Below are 26,145 nucleotides of genomic sequence, written 5' to 3' on the forward strand. Positions count from 1 at the left end.
TTCCTACTTCTGATTTCATTCATTCTTTCAACCGAAAACAAGCTGTCTCTTAAAGAATTTATCCTAATGTAAGATATTAAGTTAACATGACACAGAATGAACAAGGCGCCCATCTTCAATAATTAAACAGCTTGCATTTTTAATGACACGCCTTGCTTGCCTTGGAAGTCCTGGTGTACAGCTGTGGATGACTTTGAAGGCAGCTTAAAAGGTTCAGTGATGACGAGAGCCTGCTAATCTTCACGTTAGCAATTAGAGGGTTTTGTCCCATTAATATACAAACATTTTTTAGGTTGTTGACAAAAAAACGTAAAAACATTTTCTTAGTCCACAGAAGCATGGGTAGGCAGAGAGGGCATAGAGAGGAAATAAGATATTTATCCCCAAACAGGCTGACTTCCCCAAACTGGATTCTGTGGAATGTGGGGAACACTGACGCTTGCTTGTGGATGGTCGTTGGCTCATGTCTACTGACTGCATAGCAGATCTGGTGTGGGGTGTGTGTCAGAATGCCCAGGTTTATTGACAGTTTTGAGGTACGTACGTCGATGTAGTTGCCATTGATATAGTCAGAATTGTTGTCCCCTTCCAGCATCTGTAGCCGGACCCGAGAATGATCATCTGTAGGAGAAAACAGAAAACAGCCATCAATGAAAGCAACCCCCGAGGCTGCCCTCGGTCTCAGAACTTCTGTGCAGCAGGGACCCTCCCCTCGTGCTTTAAAGATGGCTACTGTTTGTAATTTGACATTCTTTGAGGCTCAGCCCTGTGGTGTGGCTGGGGATTAGAGGCTCCAAGTGCGAAAATGAGAATGCTCCCCTCCCCCAACCTCTGTGCACTTCCTACCAAGGCAATTTGCCTCACCACATGGTAAAAACAATAAAACAAACTAATAATGGACTGGAACTCTGAAAACGTGAGCCTAGGCAAACATACCTTCTTTTAAAGTTTGCTTGTCTCAAGTTTGCGTGTCACAGTAATGGAAAGCCCACTCTCTCAAGATAATAAATACTTAAGGTTAGGAATCTAAAGATCTTTGTTTTTACTTTTTTAAAAATAATGACTCTTTTTGCTTTTTTGATCACTGAAACACAAACGGTATTGTAAAATCTGGAAACTAATAATTATAATCCAGTCACTCTTAACCCATAAGAGTTAATTCTTGGGTTGGAAGTTTGAACAGCTTCCCTAAATCACAGACAAGACCTCAGATGCAGAGGGCTCCTTATAATGACCCCCTTGAAAGATAATGGCCATAAATCCTCAGCTCGGCCTTCTGGGAACTCTGAGTGGAGTCCGTCTTAGATGAGGCTTTCACTGCCATGATAAAGACCATGGTCATAAGCAACTTAGGGAAGACAGAGTTTATTCCAGCCTATAGATCTTAGGTCACACTCCATCACTGAAGAACACATCAGGGTGGGAACCCGGAGGCCACAGAGGAGGAGTGCTGCTTACTGGCTTACATGGCTTGCTCAGTTTGTTTCTTTATAGAACCCAGGACCACCAGGCCAAGTAGTGATGTTACCCAGAATGACCTGGGCTTTTCCACATCAATCATCAATAATAATAATAATAATAATAATAATAATAATAATAATAATAATAATAATAAAACCAAGCAGCACAGGCCAATCTAGTGGGTTTTTCTCAGTTGAGGTTCTCTCTTTCCAGATGATGCCAGCTTGTTGTTATGGTGATGGGAGAGCAGCCAGCACAGGCCATCAGCCTTGGCCTCTTCTGGAGAAGATACTGGCAAAAACTGTCAGGAATTGGGCTGTTTCAGGACAAACATCACCAGAGAGGCGACAGTCAGAAAGTAGTACACTGGGCTATGATTGTAATACTAGAACCACTTACATTATTTCCTGAATGGAAATTTTTCTTTACCAGTACTATTGTTTATCGTGGTTACTTCCCTGGAAAATCTGCATTTTAGAAGGAAACCTCTGGAGGTTCTGTGGACTTCAACCCCCCCAATCACTTGTTCTATGCCTCAGATACAATACAGAACACCAAAATAATTTTTTAAATAAACAAAATGCAAAAATTACTTTTTGAAAAGATTCATCCTTTACCCCCACCTCTCTGAACACGAACATCATTGTAAATACCCAGAAAAGAATTTGGTATTATGTAGTAAGAAGAAAGACATCCATCCTCTGTGCAGCGGAAACGAGTTGATTCTATATGCGTCCTTATGGGTGAATAAGAATCTGCCTAGCAATACTGTTTACGATGAACAGAAATGTTCATAACTTATAAAACGGGATGCTATTTAGTAATGATAATGAATGAGCTACAGTTACATACACCAAAACGGACAAACTATATAAACACAAGCCACACCAAAAGAGAGTCACGTATAGAAGAGTCTGGGCAATGCTCACTGTTGACTTTTATGCAAGATAGAATGTTCTACACCATTGTTCATCAGCGTCAGAGTCACTAGTCATGCACAGTGACTGAGCACATGGACTGTGGCTCCAGAGAGGAACTGATATTTCACGTGTTTGGGTATTTTGCATGCATGTATGTCTGTGTACCACATGTGTGCCTATGGAGGCCGGAAGATGGCACTGGATCTCCTGAACTTAAGTTGTGAGCCACTGTGGCTACTAGGAATCGAACCCAGGACCTCTGGAAGAGCACCCATTTCTCCTAACTACCTGAGCCCCTGACTTGTTTTTTTTAACCTGTATTTAACTGCAATGATTTTAAATTTAAATAGCCATGTGTAGCTGAATAGCTACCATATCGGGGATTTAGCATGATAGAGTAAAATGTCCCAACTTACAATTTCGTGTTGATTATGTGTTAAAATGCTAATGTTAATATTTATACTATCCTGGGTTAAAAATATACACATTATTTTATATGTTTCTATTTAGTATGCCTATTAGCGATGTTAAAATGTTTTATATGTGGCTCATATTATACTACATATTCTACTGTTTCTGGAATGGTTTTGCTGGGGGTTACTCAAAATGTGAGAAAAAAAAACTGTTACTTTAAGATCTTCATAGTCTCTCTCTCCCCATCTCTGTCCCCATCTCTCTCTCTCTGGGTGATCCTAGAATCACCCAGCCTAACCATTTCAGCGGATGAAGTCACCATTTCACTGGATGAAGTCACCATTTCAGTGGATGAAGCAGCAAGCTGTTTTCAGAACAGGGTACCCTAGGGTCTCCCAGGGTGCTGGCTGCTGTCTCGGTCTAGACTCGATTTGCGGCCTTGTGAACTTTTGCTTTACTGCAGTATGCTAGGGAGTCTACTTTGAAGATATTATTACATGTGAAATACATAAAAGAACAAGAGGGCAAATACTGCGGGACTCTGGTCATGAGGCTCAGGGGTGGGAAACCGTACAAAGAGTAGAATGGACATTATTTGGGCCTGGGATGAAGGATGAATGGAGAGCTTTAGGGAAACTCTTCGCACAAGTTCACATTTGCAAGATATAAAGAAGAGCTCTGTAGACAGATGTTCAGCAGTGTGAGAAGGCAGGCATTACGCTGCATGTAGTCCATACAACATACAAACACACCCTTTCTCCATTCTCTCCCCTAACCTGATCTCCAACAAAATAGCAAGGATCGCATGGACTTCCAGTCCTTTGCTGGAAAGACCCTGCTGCCATGGTTTGCTCCCTTTCCCTGGAGAGGTTCCAGCAGCCAGGGACTCCAGCTTGCTAATGGAGATATAATTCATGGGGACACACATCATCCATGTGCATTTGCTAGACACGTCTAAGAATTAGAAAAAGGCTATGAAGTGTTCCCACTGTTAGTGTTAATAAGTACGAACAGAATTAAATCTACCTTCCAGGAAAATGCAGTTGTTTCTTGGTATATGTTGGGGATCTGCCTCAGAACTCCATAAATACCCAAATCTATGGATACTCAAATCCTTTCTATAAAATGTCATCCTCTTTACATGTAACCTATGCAACCTCCCCTCCATATTTTATCTCTATGGGGTACAATGGAACTGTGAGGTAAATAGCTGCTCTCCTGTTGTATAGGGAATAAAGATAGGAAATTGGCACTGATGCAGTACAAAACCTTTTTTTTCCCCCCGGAAAGATTTTCAGTCTGAGGTTGTTTGCTGCCATGGGTGTGGTACCTAACATAGGGTGAGCTAAGAGTACAATGGCACTGACAATGGGCTAGCCTCTAGGAGGAGGGGCCTGCAGAGAGCACAGGGAGGTACGTCACCCATGGGAGCAAAGGCGTCATCTTGTGATATGTTTCTCGGTTACTGGGTATGTTGGTTAGTTCTAATTGCCAACCTGACACAAAGAAGGAGCCCCTGGGGAAAAGGGCCTCAAGGAGTGCCTGTCAAGGTCAGGTTGGCCTGTGAGCATGTGATGACGTGAACAGATGTGGGAAGACCCTGCTTAGAGTGGGTGCCGCCATTCCCTGGGGTGGGGGTCTTAGATTCTGTGACACAGGAGAAAAGGAGCTGGGCATGACTGAGCATGAGCGTGTTCACTGTCTCTCTGCCCTTTACCATGGGTGTGACTAGCCGAGTCAGTGAACCACAAATTCATCATTGACCATTGGCAACAAAAGAATAATTTGCACCACCAGTTTTTTTTTTTTTTTTTTTTTTGAGATCTCATCTACTCCAAGTCAGACGGTGTGCATTGAGATGAATATAACATAACCTGTAATTTAGGAAAACTCAGTTTTCTTTAGGGTAATGGTGAAGCTAAGTCATATGGAATGTTTATAAGGAAATGTTTATCAAACATTTCTAGCATGTAACAAATACTAGAATCATCCAGAATAAGGAACCAAAAACATGCCAAGCCCTCTTAGATAGTTTCTGTTAGGAAGGCCAGCAGCCAAGGACCTGGGTATTATTGTTGAATGACAAGGAGGCTCAGAGAATTTGGGAAACCTAGGGGGATCTCTGGCTACCAGTGAGTAGCCATGAAAGTGATATGGCCAACGCTTCAGGGACTTTATATTTCTGGAGGTCTCAGCCAGGAACGTTCAAGATGCTCAAATGTCAGCATTATTAATGTCCATCTAAGTCTATCCCTAGTGTGAGTGCTTTCCTCTTTCATGTTTTTATTTTGTGCTGAATGAAAATACCAGAGTCTGTGGAGTCCCAGAAACCCTCGTTTGAAAGGTGAGCCCTGACGTCAATGATGGACTCCGACAACTGTGACGGCTGAGCTTCAGTAAGGAGGAGGTGACATGTCTCCTCTCACAGGACTGTTGGGAAGAGGAAGCACGATCAAACACACCACTTCCTGGAGCACAGCCCTGTTCATTCCTGTATTAGTCAATCTGGGAGCTGACCCCCAAGGGAACAACTCAAGGCGGTAAGTTCCAGAGTTTCAGAGGCCTTACTCCGTCACAGGGAGGGAGGGAGTGGCAGAGCAGAGCAGACAGAGGCATACAGAAAAGGCCCAGGGCAAGAAATAGCTCTGCAGGTAATAGTTCTGGGATCTTCTCACTCTAACGGGGCCCCACCTCCCACCCTTCCCTATAATGCCATCAGGCTATGACTCCATCAAGGGCGTTATCCATCGATTATGTTAGCATCCTCAGGATCTGATGACTCCCTCAGGCCTATCAGCTGGGGACCGAGTTTCTTCCTGTAACTGTACAGTCCCTACTGTAGTGCATCGCCTCTTTTACATGAATAAAAGCAACATTCTAGTAGAAGCTGCATAATAGAATTCAGATCACTGAGAGCGGGGATGAACTCAGAGAACAGCAGAGCTGGGAGAACTGGTGACTCCACACAGCCAGTCTCAGGGAGAGACAGGAAAAGGTCTGAGTCACGCTCATCAGCTCCTACCTCTGGATCCACAGGCAGCCACTCGGGGACTTCCCTACCCTTATGTCTGTGCCATGCACCACAGAGCTTAAGATCCCAGGCTCCGGAGCCAGAATCCTGGGGTGAACCCCAATCCTGTCACTTGCTGGTTGTGTGACCCTGAAGGAGTTAATTAAGTGCCTTGATTTCCCCTGCTGTAAAATGGGCGTAATAATAACAGCCAACATTTCACAGTGCGAGGATTCAGTGATTTGCTATAAATAACATGTTCAAATGTGTCGGCTGCACGCAAGTTAGGAAAAGCGAGCAGTCACAGTTTTAGGACTGAACTCGGTACAGCAGAAGACCAGAACATTTTTCACCCGGACTATTTCTTCTGACTCTCTGCCAGCTGTATGCTGACAGCAGCTCTTCTAAAACACATTTTTTTTTTCCTTTCACCCCCTTAATCATTCAGTGACAGCAACAGTGAACTGAGCAGTGGTCGGTCATAGAAACAAAGGGCTGCTAATAAGTCATTAAGGGGGATTGTTCCAGTTGTAGTTGGTTTACTGGCAGGGTGAAGAAGAGCAGGTCGCGGTCAGCATACACAAGGCATGCATGTATAGCTGGCCCTCCTTATTTGCCCGCTCCATACACACAGATGTGTGCTTGGGTTTAATCACTATAGATTTCCCTCCCTGTGATTACTCTCTAAACAATGGAGTAAAATGTCTCCCCATCTGGCATGTACACCGTGTTAGGTATGATATGTAGAGCAGAGATTATTGAAGTGTCACCGTTAGGAGGTGTCCCTAGTTTCCGTGCCCTGCTCTGTGTAAGGGATTTGTGACTTTTCCGTACGTACTATGTGGAGGTGGTGTGCGCATAAATATACACAGTGGGGCAGCTGGCAGGAGGGCCTTTCTCTGAGGCTGGGGTTTGATGTCTTCTTAATCAGAAAAAAAGCTCACTCTATTTTTATTATAAATCAAAGCAACAGAAACGAAAAAATTAAAAACACAAAGCCAATAACTTCACAGCTTGGAAAAGCGAAGCCCAGGGTAAAGTTAAACAAATGGTAGCAGGATTTCAATTAGGAAAACGATGCTCCGGGCCATTTCCTCAACTTTACTGTACACATTTTCTTTAATGTATATGTATTGCTTTTATAATTAGAGAAAAAGTAGTTATCTTCCATGCATGCCTGGAATGCAACTAAAACACCAGCGATGTTTACATAATAGTCACAACTCAGTGTTCTCCGTCACAAAACCAACACACTCAGCTACTCTGTCAAACTCAATCTGCATAGAGACTACTTACTATTTTCCCCAAACTAGAGGGAATGGGACAAATACTCCAAAATGTCCTCACACTTTACTCACTAGCTTCCCATACAATCAACCTCAGGGCCATTCCTGATCCCATCTTCCAATCGTTCCCATTTGGGTAAACAGCCTGCGGGTCCATTAGCGACTGCACACCTATGGGCATTTGTGACTCTTTATCTATCTGGCCCCACACCCTACCTAGATTTCTGGTTGGTCAGTTACTTTCCTTGAATGTACCTTTTCTCACTTGGGCTATTGATATTTGGGGGAAAGAAGTTGGCACATGAAGGCCTGGTTATGGAAACTACCACTTGCTGTTGAATAATTACCATTGGCCCGTGCTTTCCACATGTATGTGTGCCTGTATGTGCTGCAGGTGGGTCATGTGGTGCCATATGTGTAGCTGAGAAAAAGATGGGAGGGGAAGGAATGATGCTGAACAAAGGTGTCAAGATATTGTTGACAAGGGGAGCAAGTACTCACGTTCCATAGCATGACGGTGATGATAATCACTCACAACAACTTATTACATATTTTGTCAAGAACTGAAAGAGATGGTTCAAAGTCCCATGATAAACATGTAAGGATGGAGAAAGGCTGATTACCTCATGTAATGTGCATATGTACTGGAAGCCATACTGTACTGCCATCAATATGTAGAACTATTATGTGTCAAAGGAAAACAAAAACAAAAACAAAAAAACTTCAGGAAACCACTGAGGAATTAGGGAAAAAATACTAAAGAAATAGAACGGGTCTTTCTGCCCCAGATCCTCTAAATATTGTATTTATACCGTTTAACTAAATGACATTATTCTAAAATACCCATAAGTAGCTGCAAATGCTTTCATGCTTTCCTATTATGCAGAGCAATATTGGTAATGGCTTTACAGTTTTAACCTGCGCACGATCAGGTATTCCCATAGCGGCAGGAAAGAAGCCTGCAATTGACAAGCTTTCATCTCCAACCAGTTCTCTCTCTCTGCTAAATATTGATGGCATAGTTAAGTTAAATATTGAATTGGAATTACAGTGACCGAAGTAACATCTGGCCTTTGGGAGGCGACTCAAAATTAATTTAATTCCCGGTGATTTCTGCAAAGAATGGCTTTGCTCCTTGTGTAGTTACATCTGGCCGAGGACTCTGCTGCACCTGTTGCAAGGTGCAGCCTGTGAGAGGGGTCAAGTGAGCGTCATTATGAGAAGCGCTTGGCATACTACCATCGCTGGCTGTCTGACTCCACTTGTCTCCCCCAGACGCACCGGGAGAGGAGGCAGCCCTGGGTCTGACCACAGGGGGGCTCTGTATGAAGATCCCCCTGCTGTTGGTTGGTTGGTTGGCATCTTGCCTGGTTTGTGGCTTCTCCACTTACTTCCTCAGCCACAGTCTCTGTACTGCTCAGAGCCCTCTGGGGATCCTTGACTTTCATCCCTTGTCTCTCTGAACATGCTACCTCAGTCCTCACTGTCTGTCCTCCTGAATTTAATGCAAACAGATCCTGTATCTTTGTTCCTCCTCATCTAACAAAACCCTTTAGTCCCTTCCTTCCTGCTGCTCTTGTTTTTGCAGCTAAGTCAGAGAATGGCAGTTGTAGATGGTCCTTACAGATCTGCTGGAGTTGCTCAATTAGCAGAGACAGAAGAACTCTGCTCTAATGCAAAAAATCCTGGGAAAAAAGGCCTTCAACTTGGGTCATCAAAATTGGGTTTCTGGTTAAAGCAATCTGGAGGGAAAGATGAGGGCAAGCAACCCTCTCTTAGTTACTGATTAGCAGATGAACCGAGGAAGTGGGGCTTGCTCCAACAGAGGGCAAACTCAGAAAGGACCTTTCCTTTCCTTCCCAGGAAGGATGTCCTTGCTGCTACCATCAGCACCCAGCCAGTCTTTAATGAGGTAGATCTCCATCAGGACTCTGGCATCAGCCAGCCTCTGTATATAGGCTCAGCAGGGTCACTATTACTGCCTCCTCTCTCCTGGGTGGCTCCTGGGGGCTCTGTGTGCTCTCTGCTCCTACACCGACTCTCACTGTCTGAGGCTGCCTATCTGCCCCATGATTCACTAACTCACTCCTGGTACCAGGCCCGATTCCTACCGTTCTTAGGGCAATCCTTTTAACCATTCAACAACTCATCTGAATGCCTCAGAATGTCTCCAAACTGCACCCATAAGCTTCCTGTGTTACTGCTTACCCCAAGGCCACGCCTTATCTCTTCTTCAGATGCTCACCTGTCTGTCTGTCTGTAACTCCTTTATGTGTCTGACCCCACACTCTATCCTGAATCTTTTGGTCACTTTCTTTCCTTGAATCTACAACATACATTTTCTCACTTGGCCCACTAAAGATCTCTTAACTGAGTGATTTCTGACAGATTTTCTATTTCGCAGTCTGATTAACAATTTCCAATGCGTGTTTGGTTAACAACAAATACTCATTTAGTAAAATTCCCTTGTTTGCGTAATAAAGAGTAAACGCTTTGATGTGCCTATGGTTTGGAGCCTCTTTCTCCTCCTCCTCTCTCTATGTCATTTAACTCTGAGCTTCCCATTTCCCCCACATAGCCTTTCTTCAGTTCCCCAAACTCAAGTACCCCTCCCCCACCACGGTGGCATCATAATATCATCTCACGTTCCATGTCATCTCACGTTCCATGTCACATCCTCAGGGAGGCCTTCCCACATCTCCAAATAAGTCAGTCTCCACAGCTCAAGCTTTAACTGAACCGTGAACCACTGGTTGTGCCCTTAACTTGTATTTGTCTCATTTGGGTAACTAAGAATAATCATTTAATTCTGCTCCTCCCCCCAGCTCCCCGAGCTTCTGCCCTGTGACTCTCAGACTCAGGAGGACAGGGACTCTCTCAACTTTTGTCACTGAAGTTACCCCAGCGTCTCATGCCTGCAGTTTCCCTCCAGCCTCTCTGCTCTGGCAACGCTGGACCGCATTCTAAAAACGCACAAACTTGCCCCGCACAAGTGCAGGCGCATCGCCCTCCTTGCTCTGCCTTCTGGTCTTAGCATCTCACTGTACATTTTATATCATGCTACCAGTGACCACCCAGTCTGCTCAAATCATCCTATTTGTTTCCCTGCTCAGTCTCCGGTTTATGTGAAGCAGATGATAAACGTATGTGGAAAGAGGGGTTTCAGCTTGACCCAGGACCAGGCACATGGTAGCTAAATATGTATGTGTTGAATAAATGGCAGAAAAAGGAGAGAGAAGAGAGTGGGCCTGGGAAGTGCCTGTGGGTTCTGCCTCACTCTCTTCACTGCCAGTGCCCCATGATGGGGAGCAGCTGCAAAGGGGCTGCCTCGTTAGCTGGGAGATTTGGTGTTTGTCTTTGCTTGGACTTAATTATAGCTGGGAATCATTGAGAGGATTAGAAGGGCTGAATCTATGTGTGTGGTGATGGTAATGGCGGACCGAATGCTAGCTTCGATTTGGAAAGGGCTAGCTCAGCAAATTTATAGTGTAAATAAAGGAAAAGTTTAACTTACTTAAGAGCAAAGCCAATAAACAGTTTTGAGGCGCCGTTAACAGCGTTTTATATGCAAACACTGTTTCGAAACAATGAATGTGATCATTACAAGCTCTTTTTATGTTCGTTGGAAAGCACTGCTGAGAATGTCTATGATATGTACACTGAATCCCACAATTCCTCAAGCCCAGAGGAGGGGCTGTGCCCAGTGCCTTGGCTCTGCAAGGCAGACATCTCAGTAAGGAGAACTGGCCTTTCTACATTTCTAAAAATATTTAGGGATGCAGAAGGCCAACTGCCCTCTATGTCTATTAAGATACAAGCATTACACACATGTGGACATACACGTGGGCTAGGTGTATGTTTTCGTTCTTTGAATCTTTGAACATTGTCCAGAATAGGTAAGACTTGTTTTCTCCCTCTCTTTCTTTCCTTCTTCCTTCCTTCCTTCCTTCCTTCCTTCCTTCCTTCCTTCCTTCCTTCCTTCCTTCCTTCCTCTCTCTCTCTCTCTCTCTCTCACACACACACACACATTAATGAAGCAGTTTCTAAGTGGTACTACTCAGACTAGTAAAAAAAGCCCTTTAGGGGGTTCACAAAAATGGCTTAGGCAACTCACTCATGGGTGCCCTCCCCAATGACCCTGCTCTCAGATCACACAGACTCACACAGATACGGCACAGAGGCCAATGTCAGGTGCTTCTACTACTTATGACAAAGGTAGTGGTTTCTCCTCATGACTGCATGGTATTGAATCACTATTTACAGAGTACTAAGTTCTAAGGATCTAGTTCTAAGGATCTGGGCATTATGGTTTAGAAACATTAGTAACTGGCAGGTTGTTCATGTGATCAGTATCTCAGGATGTGCCAACAGAGAACCCTGTAGAGAATTACACAGTCTACGTACATGCTATATTATAAATACACAATACACAGACATATAAAACATGTTTACATAAACAATGAGTTACAAACAACAGACAAATCTAGAGATATTTTAGAAAATGGAACAGGCTAGAAGGAAAGAAGCTGAGCACCAGGAGATGCTCCTGGGTTCTACAGAAAGACAGAATGCTGGAGACTAGATGGAACAGCCGGAGCAGGGGAGTTTCTGTGTGACACCGGACCTGGAAAGGTACATAGACAAGGCAGCCCAGTGTGGAAATGCTGAGAGAGGACCGAGAAGAGGCAGGATGGAGGGCACCCAGAAGCTGAAAATGTGAGATGCGAGGCCACGGGTAGCCACGTCACACAGAGATGCATGCCACAGCCCAGCCTGTACAGAGCTAGCACACTGACCACAATGAAGGTGACCATTAAGAGGCAGGCGCAGGTGTTTCCCTGAGGAAAACGGGGGAAGCTCCAAATTCCTTAATACTGACTCACTCAGTCTTTCATTTTAAATGACCGCATGATTTTTCTAAGCTATAGAAGAACAACACAGGAATGGTGATAAAGAAAACATTCCTTTCCTCACCACAGGGAACAATGAGGTCATCTTAATGTTTGGTTCACTTCTCTAACAGGTAAAGCTCTCAGAAATATTACGAAATTAAGTAGGTTTGTGATTCACCCACGGTCGGTCATTCAGTTAAAAGCATGGGGGGACCCCAAATTCTGTCCCCTAATCCCAAGTCCTGTGCTTTCCTGTTCTTCCTCCTGGGTCTTTCCTGATCATCCTGCTCCTCCCTCGTGGGTCCCAGACGGGCCTTCTGCAATGCTTTTGCCACTTGATGGCCCAAGCCGTGTTATTTCCTGCCTGCCTCTCAGACTGGAAACCCACGGTATCAGCAAGATTTAAATCTGTTCCACTTCTGAGTGAATTTTCCAAGACACAGGACACATTCAGTCCTTAACCACATTTCTCTCTTTTGCCCAAGTTGTGGAGATTTTAAAATAGATACTGAAATAAGTGTCTCTCGGGGCTGGAGAGAGGCTCAGATATTATGAGCACTGGCCTTTCCTTCAGAGGGCCCAGGTTTGATTCCCAGTACATGCTGTCCATGACCATCTTTAACTCCAATTCCAGGGGATCCCATGCCCTCTTCTGGCCTCCTCAGACAAAAGGCATTCATGTGGTGTGTACACACATAGACACAGACAAACAGACAGACACACATACACTAGTTCCTATCTCATAGTGTCCTTGTGGAGAGTAAACAAGTCTGTGTAAACTGTTTAGTACTGTGCAGCGTGGTAAATGTTAGCATTCACAGGTTATAGATCTCCAGTCACCAGTGGTTGGAACCAGAAGTGAGTGTGTTGGGTATTCTAGAATACTGCATATATATGTATATGTATAGATATAGACACACATACGATATATTATGTATATGCTTAAAAAGTCTCAGACTTTTGGAGTGTTCTAGATATAGGATTTTGAGAGTGAAAATGCTCAACCTCAGTTGCATTCCTCTAATCACTTCAGAGTGTTTCTCAGGAGGAGAAATAGCTCAGTGAATAAAAATTCATGATGTTCAAATCTCCAAGACCCACGTAAAAAGCCAGGTATGGCTGTGACTTGCATGTCACCCTAGTGCTATGGACGGAAGAAATAGGACATTGGCTGGAGCTTGCTGGCTCCACGTTCAGTGACAGACTGTGTGTTAAGGGAATGAGGTAGAGAGGGATAGAACAGGACTCTCAAAGCTTCCTTTGTCATCTAGGCACACACCCACCCACCCCAACATGTATGTGTACTCAAACACGCATGTGCGCACACCCTCCCTTCAAAGCATCTTCCTGAGTAACCCATAGGGCAAGTATTAAACTAAAGTTCACGGAGAAGCAAGCTTGGAGCTCTACTGCACGGAAGTCCCTTTAATGTGGCCTTCAAGTGCTTGCTGACTGTGTGTTGGGGCAGGGACAGCTCATGTTATGATCTTTGCATTCTCAGTGTTCAATCTGGATGAAGCCTTCCAGAGTGTCAACACATTTCACCAAGGGGAAGTCAAACTCTAGACTGTAATGGAAGTTTTGGTTTCTTTAACAATTCAGTTATATCATGTAAATATGTTTTGGTTTTAATCCCAGTGTGGGATTTTAGTTTGGGTTTTAGTTTGTCTACAGCTGATAATTATGCGGGGCGTGGTCACGGTCAGCTGGTAAGGGCCTGCCTCGTGCTGCAGGGAGAGGAGCCCGGTCTAAGACACTGAGAAAGATAACAGGGGAGGCTGGAGAGATAGTGTGGCATGTGGTGAGTGACAGTTTGGAGAGACCAGAGAGACAGACAGTGTGTCGTTTGAGGGCAGACAGAGGAAGAGAAACACTTTAGCACTGCGGCCTGGAGGACACGGCTTGCTGCATTTGCTGTTGACGGAGATTGGTATAGCCCCCACAAGAACCCACTGACCCTAAACAGCTGGGAGAAGTAAAGACTTCTGAGCCTCCTCTCCCCACTAACATTCTCTCTCCTAACTAGGGTTGGGGGGTTGGAAGAGAGAGGGTTTAAGGAACCCCAAATAAAAGAGAGTTTTAAAAAATGAGTGCTACACTAGACCTCAGGCCACATTTCCTGCCCATGACAATGGTACAGCCACAAAGCCTTAAGTAAGCATGGCATGTTTTTTTTTTTTTTTAAAAAAAAAAAAACAGCCTACAAAGCACACAGATGCAACATTTAAACCCTTGAAAAGCCAGTGATATCTTTTGTTATTGGTAGCTGAAGGGAAGGCGAGGCTTGGCTGGAACCTTGCATGTTCTGTGTAAGCCCTACTCTTTGTATAAAAGATATCAACAGTATGTACTTTTGTGGTGGTTTGAATGAGAAAGCTCATAGGCTCATATGTTTAATACTTGGTCCCTAGTTGCTGAAATGGTTTGGGAAGGATTAGGAGGCATGGCCTTCTTAGAGATGTGTCACTGGGGATGGGCTTTGAGGTTTCAAAACTCACGCCCACCTAGCTTTTCTCTCTCTGCCTTCTACTTGCTGATAAGGATAAAAGCTCTTGGCTACTACTCCAGTGTCATGCTTGCCTTCCTGCTTCCACGCTTCTCGCCAGGGTGGTCACAGACTCTAAACCTCTGGAGCTCTGAGCCCCAAATTAAATGCTTCCTTTCATAAGCCTTGCTTTTGTAATGCCTTGCTCATGGTATTTTGTCATGGCAACAGAAAAGCAACTAAGACACTGTCCAGTACGACAGCCACTAATCTCACACTCTATTTAAATTCAAAATAATGAAAATGAAGCAAAAGCTAAAAAAAAAAAAAATCAGTTTCTCAGTCGTGACAGCCACATTCCAAGCATATAGCAACCTGTGACTTGAATGGATCAGAACATTTCCAAGAGCACAGGGGATGTCTGGGGCACCACTGCCATAGAAACTGTACTGTCAAGCCAAGAAATGCTCAGGCAGGCCAGCAGAATTTAGCTGTACTTTCACGATCAATAAAGCAAATACATGGCTCCCTTGAAATTCCTGTACCCTCCAAGTTTGTTCTCTTCTCAGTAACAAGACATGATGAGCGAGACACTCCCCAGGCCCAGCCTTGTGCTGCTGTTACTTTCTGCTCCTTCACAAATAGCCTGGATTCTGTTAGGTGACCACAGCGGGCCCATCAGCACCTTGATGCCATCCTATATGACTTGGAGCAGTTGAATGCGGAGGATGGATGGTCTGAGCCCTGGGAGAAGGAGGCTCATCAATCTGCTACGAGTCTCGGCATGGTTACGGAACATTAATGAGGTTGGGCTCGATTTAAAAGCTGTCTGAGGCATTATGGATGGTAGCGCTCAGTCTCACAGGCTCTGGGAATTTCTGAGATATAATCCTAGCCCGTTTGCTAATGAGTATTGTGATACGGAGACTATCATTTAACTTCTGAGTTTCGCTTTCCTGCCCTTAAAATGGGGCTATTACTGACCTACCTAACCCAGTGTCCAGAGGATTAATGTACCAATGTGTGTGGAGCTCTGCGCATGAAGCCTGCTGTGAGCCATTACTTCTACGCATTCTCTCGTACTCATTCTCATGCATTAAGCCTGCGATGTTTACTCCTTCCAAAATGCATTTTCCTCCTCAGCACTGTACCATTACCTGCATTACCTAAACCCTAAATCTAAAAGTAAAACCAGGCCCCCAGGGAGGATGTACTGGTGTAGCTGGGGGTCACAGGCGATTTTTCCTTCGCTTAGCACAGGCCTTAACACTAGCTCTTGCAGCCAAGATGAAGGCAGTAATGGCACAGTAAATTCTCACTGCATGAGCCCGGTAGCCGCTCCTGTCAGGGGCACACTGCCAGCCACTTACACGCAATGATGTTTCCGTATCTGTTCTTCATTCTGTTCTCGTCTTTCTTAGCGGAGTCCCATGGTGCAGACTGTCCTTCAAAGAAGCTCTGGAAGGAAGAGAGAGTGACACTGAGCATGACAATCTGATGTAGTGAACGGAGGGGTCTTAATGGGAGTCCTTAATGCAGTGGTCAAGCAGGAAAGAGTCACAAGAATGAAACTATTTTATTTTGGAAAAAAAAATATATATAATTGGCTTTTGCTAAGCTTTGTTTTGCATTGGCTATCATTTCACAGAAACAGGATAAAGAGAAAAATCCACAATTTATTTGAACAATATTTGAGGAAATAAAACCCCCAATATTTTCCCAAAGTTTTTTATTGCAAGTTTTCACTACTCTTTTAAGACACATGAAGATACATTTTTTTTCTTCCTAATAAATAACCAAAGGAATGTTATTTGGGGCTAGGATGGAAAAGTGGGAAAGCTAAAACTTCACAACTTCAAGATTAAAATCCTGTCATATACTCTGAGTTTTATCTGGATGCATTATGCCCGGGGGCCTTAATAGTTACATTAGGTCTTCTTGTCCCATTTATGGCAAAAATACCTTTTGCTATCAGTGGACAAGTGACTGGAGTGATCTGGGGTTTATTTCTCCATTTAGTGCCCATGGCATTTCTCCTATATAGTCAACCCTACACAGAAGGTATGGGCAGCACACGGTCCCATGAAAGTTAGCTAAAGCTGGCTTCTTGTTGTCACAGACAAAATGATCTCCAGCACAGCTGAGTTGGGCTCAAGTACTTACGGACTTGCCTGCCTGGCATACAGCACGCGGACCATGTGCAGAGCACTCAGCACATTTCATGCTTGTCTGTCATCTAGAAGAGGGGCCCACATGCTCAGCGTTTTGTCTACCTGGAGCTCATGCCCTCACGTTTGCACTCAACAAATATTTGCTGAATGAAGGACTGCACTGCTTTGTTAGAGTATACATTTGCTTTGATATAAAACAGTGTTGCAAGCCTTTAGAAATGTGTATCAGTCCATGTTCCATTATCTGAATGACATGCCAGAGGCATGCAACGTAGAAAGACAAGAGGCTTGCCAATGCACAGCTCAAGATCAGGTAGCCCTGACTGTTCAGTGTCTGGGTATGGATGACGTCGTGTTAGGAACACACTGGAGGGCGATGGGGAGGGTCAGAGTGGAGCACAGGGAGGCTGGTGGCCTGGGATTCTGCAGTTCCTTCAGAGGCCTCCCCCAGCTGACCCATGACCTGAGGACTTGTCAGCAGGCTTCACTTCTTAAGGGCTCTATCTTGGAATGAAACAGGAGCACAATGAAGACAAAACTTCCAACTTGCTGAGGAGCAAATGATAACCAAGCACAGTGCCACCTGTGCGCATGTCACAGATTTATTCCAGATACAAACTGTGCCACTTCTATTTTTTCATATCATGTCAGGTCTTGTTCCTATAACCCAGATGAGTTTTCACAACTAATAGGCAGGAATAGAGTCTGACAACAGCCCTGTCCAACCCATGGATTTTAAATCTGGTCACCAGGATGCCCAGGGCACAAACCAGCCACCAACACAGGAACTGAGCGGGAACAGAAGGACCATGTCACCGACATAGGAACAAAATAGGAACTGCCATTTTTATCCAAGGTCCCTTAGCCATGGCCACAAAGACACTCTACTTTTGAAATTGAAAAAAATATATATACTTATTATTGTGAAAACCTTAGAGGAAGGCAGGAGAGATCAACAGAAGACTTGCTGCTCTTGCAGGGGACCTAGGTTTGTTTCCCAGCACCCACATAGGGGCCCATAACCATCCATAACTCAGGTTTTAGTGGCCAGATGCTCCAGCCACTGTGGGTACATACATATATCCCTACAAAACACTCATACAAAGAAGATAAAAATAAATTTCCAAATAGCCTTAAGGAAGAACAAAGAGTAGAGGGTCTGTGTAAGATCAACTAAAGTGATAGTCATATACTACCAGGTTGAAGAATAAAATATCTGAGTATACAGGATAAGTCAAAACAAAACATTTTAAATCTATCAGTAAACTGAGACAACAAAAATACAATTAAAAACTCATCAGATAAATTCACCAGGACCAATGCTGCTATATAACCAGGAGGTTATAAACATAACCCGCAACACACTAACTCTACTGTGCCCGGCAATACACACTTAAAAATGGCTCCAGGGATTTTTAAAGTCAAATATTCTTGTTCTGAAAGTGTCTTTGTTATTCTATGAATGACAATTATTTCACAGCTTGAGTAATAACTATTATTTGACTTCTAACAATGTAATTCTACTTTGAGTTTGTCATGATTTAATTACCAATTTCACTCCCCCCTGCCTTTTCTAAAGTGCTCTTTTTATTATTATTATTCTGTAGGAAGATAGGAGAAGATCACCGACTTTTGAGGGAGGCTGAGATTTTCTGGTGAATTCATGCTGCAGTTTATGGGGTGACTAGAGGCAGAGACATCCCACTCCTGACAGGCAGAGGTTCTCGATCCAGCAGCTGTGTCATTAGTGTGTGGTAATCACAGGACTTCTGAGAGCCTTTACACTTAGGAAAGGTGATTGTGACCCCATTGTTTGCATTTAATTGGCAACAAGAGGCACCAATCAGAAAATGAGAAAATAACCAGTTTCATCCCTTTTTAGTCCCCCGGTGTCCAGGATGTTTAAATTAGGATGGGGCTCACAAGCTGTCATCTCTGAGCTCTTACTAAAGTGGACATCAGCCAGGTTGCTCTCAACCTGTGGGTTGTGACCCCATCATCAAACCTCTGTCTCCAAAAATACTTACCTTACCATTCATAGCAATAGAAAAATTATAGCTATGAAGTAGCACTGAAAATAATTTTATGGTTGGGGGTCACCACAACATGGGGAACTGTATTAAAGGGTTGCAGCATTAGGAAGACTGAGAACCACTGAGCTAGAGACTCAAGATGAATGAGTTCTTTGTCTCAACTGAGCCTCCTGGGGTAAAGGTAGGTGAGAACAATGTGCTCTCTTTACCCCTGTGCTTTCTGAACCATCCCGTTCTGCCAGTGACTTAGAGGAAAAGACAGTATTATTTCTACTTACAAGCATAAGACTAATTTCTGTATCTAGTTTGCATCTCTTTGCATCTAGTGAGGAAAATATTAAAGGGTCAGCAAGATGGCTCAGCAGATAAAGGTACTTGAAGCCAAGCCTACTGACCTGAGTTTGATTCCAGGATCCATATTGTGGGAGGGGAGAACCTACTCCAAAAAGCCTTTGACTTATATACATAGGCTGTCACATGCATGCACCCACCCACACACACCTAAAATCTAAAAAGTAATAACAATTTAAAGCCATATCAAGTAAGTTTTAGCCTATGGTTGGCCACTTACAAAACACGCATGTTCTTACATGATAGAGAAGGTGGAGTTTTGTCTTGAGCCACTCACTCAATGTGTGAATGATCCCAATTGGAGAAAAGTATTTTCTAACAGAAAAGCAACACAAATAAAGGTGCTCTGAGAAGGCCGGACAGCCTCCACGCCAGCGTTTGATGACTTTTATGAAAATAGTGATAGCACCTTGGACTTTCAGCAATAGCCCTGCTCTGATTTCATAGGCAAACTCCCCATGAAAATACACCACTTAGACCATATCTTCTTATCATTGACTTGGAAATAAATAATACACACATGTGGGCCAGGAGGTGGAAGTGAGAACTTCCAGGATCGGCTGGAAGGGCTTTTGCTAAAGAGACTTAATGCAAAAACTTTAAATTAGAAATCTGTACTAGCGTAAACCCATTTTTTAGAAGTTAGGAATTTCATTAGAATATATTTAAACAACATTTAAGAGCATTTATTTTTAGATTTTACATTTCTTCATATGTCCAAAGAATTGCCCCAAGCTAAGTGCAGGTTTTAAGTCAGGATGTTAATTAGCTACAGCCTTAACACTGCTGTCGCTCTGCCTCTGAGCTACTGGTGGCTCTGAGGAGCTGCAGCATGATGCGTGGGTTCCTCATATTCAGAGCCCATGTTAGTTACTTTTTTTTTTTTGTTGTTGTTGTTGCTATGGCTTTGTAGACCTGAAAGGGATGACTTAATGGAGGAAGGATTATTTTGACTCAGTTTCAGAGGGTTCAGCCACAGTTTCTTACTTTATACTTGGGTAGAGTGCCTAGGTGGCAGAACAAGCTCCCTATTTCTCAGTAGAGAGAAGATAGAGAAGAGCAAACACTACCATTTAGCTTTGTCCTTCACACTGTTGTTTTTTCTTTTCTTTTCTTTTTCAGGTCCTCAGCCCAAGAAGTGGTGTCAGCTATATTCTAGGTGTAGCTCTCCACCTCTTTAATGTTTTCTGGAAAGGACTAGCAAATCTCCTAGGTGACTGTAAATCCAGTCAAGTTGACAATGAAGATTAGTCATCACACAGCATCCATGGATCTCTTGGCCTCAAATTCTCAGAGCAAGGCTAACAGTGGAGACAAGAACCTAGGTTGTTAGCGCTGTACTGCTGCTTTTCATCTCGTCTGTAGCCATGCCCCACAGAAATGTGCAGTCTCATGCCCAGCAGGTGCACTGCATTCATTATTTCTTCCTGGGAGAAACTGAGGCTTCTGACGCCATTAATCCACTTCTTCTTCTTTGGCTTTGTTTTGTGTTTGTACATCATGAGTTGGATGATCACTAGTGAATTTACCAACAAGCAGAATACACAGTAGGATTTCAAGTACCTGGGACAATCCCCTGGGGAGTCCATAGGTTGATTGTCAATAGATTGCTAGTCAATAAATTAAGACTTGCATCATAAGACATCATGTACCCTTCTCTATGAGCAAAACGAGAAGTTTTTTTTTTTCTTAATTTTATTTTTCTTATTAGTTACATTTTGTTAACTCTGTATCCCAGCTGTATCCCATTCCCCAGAAGTTTTTAAGTTATCATTTTTATCTTTTAGGAAGTCAAAGTTATACAACTTCCTTTAAAATGATACAGATTAAAGTGTTGATTAGAATTCAATCGGGAACCAATAGTCTTGGGAGGAAACACTACATAATTTATGCTGTATCTTTCTAGGTGGTTCTTTTGAACAGTTTTTATCAAATCCATTGACAATACAGCCAACAATGTTAGAATCTTCCCAGGGCCAAAGCAGAGGCCCCTCAAAGTACTCAGAGTCTGTAAACACGTGGTAGTTCAGGAAAAACTTGACCTTTTCTCTCCTCGGGTGTCTCTGCCACGTTCAAGTTTAAGTGCAGACACTCAGTTCCTCCTCCATCTCTCCCCTCATGGTTTTCACTTGACAAAATTATTTGCAAGTTCATTAAAATCAAATTTAATCAGAGCCCAGATGACCTAGGGGAAACGGCCCGGAGAGAGAAGGCAGAAGGGACATCTGAGGTATAGCATGAAGATGGCTGTTTGATGGTTGACCTGCATTATTGGAGCAACAACTCAAGGAGAAGCCCAGGAGTCAGAGTGACACCTCATACCCCCACATTTTACAAGAATCCCGACTACATGTCCAGGGAAATAGTATTGTGTTTAAGGCAGGTTTTTAATATGCACATACAATTCAATGCACTAACTATGGATTTAGTTTTTTATTACAAAAAAAAATCTACTTTATGCATTTTGGGGATTTAAGTTAATGGTCTCACTGCACCTTCTGTTAGAATTTTCATAAATATACTTATGTTTTTATTCTACTTAAAATGTAATTAAAGTGTTCCCTCTGACTACCTTAGCTCATATATACCAAGAAAAGGCAGCAAGCCTGGGAACTGCTCTGAAAGAGTAATAAGTTTCCAAAACAATAAAAGTGGAGTCAGGCAAGCTCTGGTGAATACCAATGCCTCTCCTGCTTGAAGATGCGGAGCTCTCCATGGTCACAGAGCAGAAGGAAATTGAACATCCTGCACACTGTCATTTTTTTCTGAATAGGGAACGTGTTTTTGTGATTCAATAACCTCCGCCCACACCCCTCATAGCACCATCATTTTCCACAGGATATAATTACACATTTCAGTGGCCCACCTCGAGAGGACGTTACTCCAAAATGATGCAGTCTGTTAAAAATGCCACAGCTCTCAGGTATTAAAAAAAAAAAAAAAGTCGAAGAAGAAGAAAGAAAACCCTATTCAATGGAAAAGCTGCCAGAAGAAATGGGATTGCGGGTCAAGGCTGTATGGAATGACAGAGTGTTTTCAGGCAGTGTGGGGTCAAGTGTTTTAGAAGCCTCTGAAATCGAATTTTTCCTCCCTTTCTCTTATGAATAAAATTGTGCACGCTAAAACTATTAAAATCATCACCCTGGAAGGAGGAAGACGCGCTCACCAGGCCATGCAGAATCTCCGGACTTTCTTTGTTTTCTGCCTATATTTCTCTTCTGGTTCTTCCAAGCATTGCATTTATAGGTCCGTATAAACTATTTATTGCTGGAGCACTGGAGCAGTGGAAGACATCCAAGTTTGCCTGGATGGCCACAAACTAGAGTGTTGATGGAAAGGAGCCCTGAAGTTAATGCTCAGTTGCTTGCAGCGGCTTCTGGTCACTGTCCTCCACCAGTGCCCCAGACAAAAGCAAAGTATCAGACGCTTCAAGGGCAGAAGAGGTGAAAATGGGTGAGAACATTTACGCTGTGTCTATGTAAACCAACGCCAACACGTGCACAGCCATTGTGTCTTTTAAAGAAGTTGCTAAGCTCTTTGCAATGCAATGGTCTTTCATTAGTTACAACTCAATCCGATCAGGAACCATGCAGACTCGCTCTATTTTGAGTGTCAGGAGGATGAGGGGTCTTGGCAATGCCCATCCTGTGACAGCTGTCCTTTACCCTAAAGCAAGCCTATGTAGCCCCAGTGGGCAGAGGGTACTGCTCTGTGTCTGGCTGGGCTTCAGAACATGTTTCTCATGCTGGTGGACGTCATTCTGAGTGAAAGACATGTGACATTCATAACAAGGTCACAGCTCTGTTTGAAATACATCCTCGCTGGCTATTGAAAGTACGTGCAATCTTCCTGTTTACATTTGCCCAATTCAAAAATCTCTGTAGTGGGCACCTCCTGTTAATGATATACCATATTCCTCAGTGTACCAAAGCGGAAGGATGTGTGAAAAAACACTGACCCAGTGGAGAGAGAGAAGAAAACAAAACCAATTAACAGACAATGGAACACAAACTCCTTAAGTAAATGAGGGACAGGGGTAAAGGTGGGTTGAGTGAGGGCAGAGTTGTGCATGTGTGTGTGTGTGTGTGTGTGTGTGTGTGTGTGTGTCTGTGTGTGTGTGTGTGTGATATCAATCTTTCAGAGATCCTAGAACTTGGATCCACCCCTGTCCTCCCTGAATTATCCTGGACACCCCCAAGGAAACCATTGTCTTTAGGAGTGTCAAAGCAGTGATGTTGTGGGGCCACCGGGCACAACCATGAAGGAAAGGGCTGCTTTGTTTGTGAGGATCGGAGCCAATGATTTTGCAGTTTCTGGAGTTCCTCCCCTCCAGGATTACCACCCATACTGGGGAAAGGCTCTTTTCATTTCCCCTGAGATACAGATAGCACGTGGGTGTGGGATATTAGCACTGCTCGGAACTGCAATTTCCTCCCTCTCTGCACCTAGCTCCAAATAGTTATTTGTCAGTGAGCCCGTGCTAGAGGCACCCAGCTCTTCCAGAACGCTCAGAAGTACCTCCTCGGGAAAGATAACCTGGAAACTGCCAGAGAGCAAATGGACGCTTCTGTGGAAAATGCCAGCTGTCTCTGTCCCGAGAGCAGCTGGAACATCTTTTACTGAACAGCTTCAGAAGTCTTTGAACCCGTCTGTTTGCTGCCCCGCGGCTTGTACACTTGCTTCACAGTGAGGTCCTTGAAACCCTGGGAGTCTCCTTCCCGATGCCACAGCCATCGAGACCGAGGTCAGTCTCAAGGACGTGCGCAGCATGCAGCAAGCACTCAAGCAAGGCTGCCGGCCACCACTTTGGTGTTAAAGCTTGAGATTCTGATGACAGACATCTTGACTGACTCTGCTGCTGAATTTCGACACTGTCTCTCTTCTATCCCCTACCCCATCCAATGGCTCCACCTTTTCCCTTTACCGAGTCTACACTGCACTCAGAAGCAAGATGTCATTTTTTTTAAACTCTTTTTCTTTCTGATGGTGGGGATCGAATCCAGGGTCTTTCCAGGCTAAGTGCATGCTCCCCACTGAGCCCTACTCCAGCTCCTGGGGTAATGGTCTTGTGCTTGCTCATCTGTTAGTAACTAAAACAAAACACAAAACAGATATCTACTGTTAAGTGTGACTTCTTAGAAAGCTGTGACTTTAAGAAAGTTCTCACCTTAGAAATCAGAGTACACATAAGCTCTGTCAAATATGACTGAAAAGATAAAGTACACATTTTTAAGAGATGACAGGCTTGGGAATGAATAAGTGTAGCAGAAAAAAGAATTTTAATATATAATTTGTGGCTCTCTTTTGACATGTACTAATTTACAAAATCTCTCAGCACAAAATCTCCCTGCTCTTCTGTAATACCGAAGCCAAGGTGATTAAAGATAAAACTTTACCAAAAAGAATTATGTTTAAAACATAGAAAGTAAGGTTAGAAGTACTTTTTCAGCGAAAAATAATTACATCTCAGTTTACTGTAGAAAGTCCAATGTCTGGAGCTGTGTCCCGAGCCCGTATCTACTCTACTGAAAGTTATTTCTGGAGTTACAGAAGCTCTTCTTTGGCTGAGTTTGGCCAAAGGCCCTTCCTTGATGAAGACTGTGGAACCTTTACTTCTAAATTGCACATTCTTGGCATTGAGCTATCGCTGGCACAGGAAAATAAATGCTAAATAAGGAGAGATCATGAGCCTCACAGGTACAGGACAGAACCCAGCACAGGGGGAGGGTCCAGGGCTGGGAAGGCCCTTCCACAGGGACAGAATAGCACCATCTCGGGAGCCCTGAATGAACAGATGCATCATCTTTCTCCATGTCCTAAACAGAATGCATTACGAACTTGTATGTACACGGTCAAACTGCACCTCATCTGGATAACTCGCTTCAGGACTGGCAGGTGCTGGTGGCTAAAGAAAGGGGGGAAGAACCCCAGAGGCTGATAGCACAGTCGGCCACGCTCACGGTATCTTCTACAGCTTTATTCAGTGGTGCATCCATTGTTGTCATTTCCCTTGCTCACTTTCCTCTACTTGATTAAATGGGTTAATTATTATATGTGATGTGTCTACTTGTGAATGAATGAATATTAATATCTTTATAATAAATGGAAGGTTTTCATATTAGGTAAAGACAATAGTTAAAAAAAATAGATAGGAAACAAGCGAGCAAGTGAAAAATACCTACATCAAACTCCAACCTGGCTGTGTGGTCTGGCTGTGTTCTGACCCTGAAGCCTTTTTTTAGGCAGAGAGAGATGGAAAAAGCATCAGATTTTTCATTTTCATCTGAGAGTTCATCTGACGAACTAAGGCAATTACCATGTCTATTTTTCAGTTCTCACGAGAGGATTTCTACGATATTTAATGGGGTTGCCTTCCGTAATAGAAGCAAGCCAATGGCTGGAGAGATGGCTTAGCACAAGCTGCCTTAGCATGAGGACCCCAGGTCTGCATCTCTGGCAAACGTGGAAATGTATGTTCTGTGTGTGGCAGTGTGTGTCTGTGATCCCAGGGCTGAGGAGCCTGCTGTCAGCCAGCTAGCTGTGAGCTAGCTACAGTTCAGTGAGAGACCTTGTCTCACAAAATAAGGTGAATGGCAACCAGCTGAGGGAGGGACACTTGACATGGACCTTTGCCCTCCACATTCGAGCACTAACACACATGCACACATACAAAAACTGTTTATATCAGTGGAAAGAACAGATAAAGTTTGTACCTGAAAAGCCAAGAAACGTTACTACAGTAGTGTACTATATGAAGCTTCTAGGACTTTAAGGCAAATGCACAGAGCGTTCTAGGTGCAAATATCTATACCCTTCCCGGACTCAGAGTCCCAAAGGGAAGATGCTTGGCCTCTCTGCACTTAGCATGGGACATCCACATGGGACCTGTGAAGGATGCTACAAGTAGTAATAAGTGGCCGCTGTCAACCAGGATATTCATGTATCATATATCTTTATATCTATCTGTCTGTCTGTCTGTTTATCACCTATCTATTATATATCTATCTATATTCAATCAATCTATCACCTATGTATCAACTGTCTATCATCTACCTACCATTAATCAAAATCAATATCTATCTATCTATCTATCTATCTATCTATCTATCTATCTATCTATCT

General features: G+C 43.6%; 1 protein-coding gene across 3 annotated transcripts in view; it reads right to left on the reverse strand.

Annotated features, from left to right (window-relative positions):
• Ptprm (protein tyrosine phosphatase receptor type M) overlaps positions 1-26,145 on the reverse strand; it is a 676,296-nt gene that overhangs the window by 73,901 nt on the left and 576,250 nt on the right. For all 3 annotated transcript variants that reach the window (XM_055610111.1, XM_055610108.1, XM_055610112.1), the window contains 2 exons: positions 15,839-15,926; positions 545-621 (listed from right to left, as the gene is read on the reverse strand). In XM_055610111.1, the coding sequence (XP_055466086.1) occupies positions 545-621; positions 15,839-15,926 (165 nt within the window). The remainder of the gene's footprint in view (positions 1-544; positions 622-15,838; positions 15,927-26,145) is intronic.

This window comes from Psammomys obesus, unplaced genomic scaffold (assembly GCF_907164565.1).
Source record: "Psammomys obesus unplaced genomic scaffold, mPsaObe1.curated_primary_1811, whole genome shotgun sequence".
NCBI classification, from domain to species: Eukaryota; Metazoa; Chordata; class Mammalia; order Rodentia; family Muridae; genus Psammomys; species Psammomys obesus.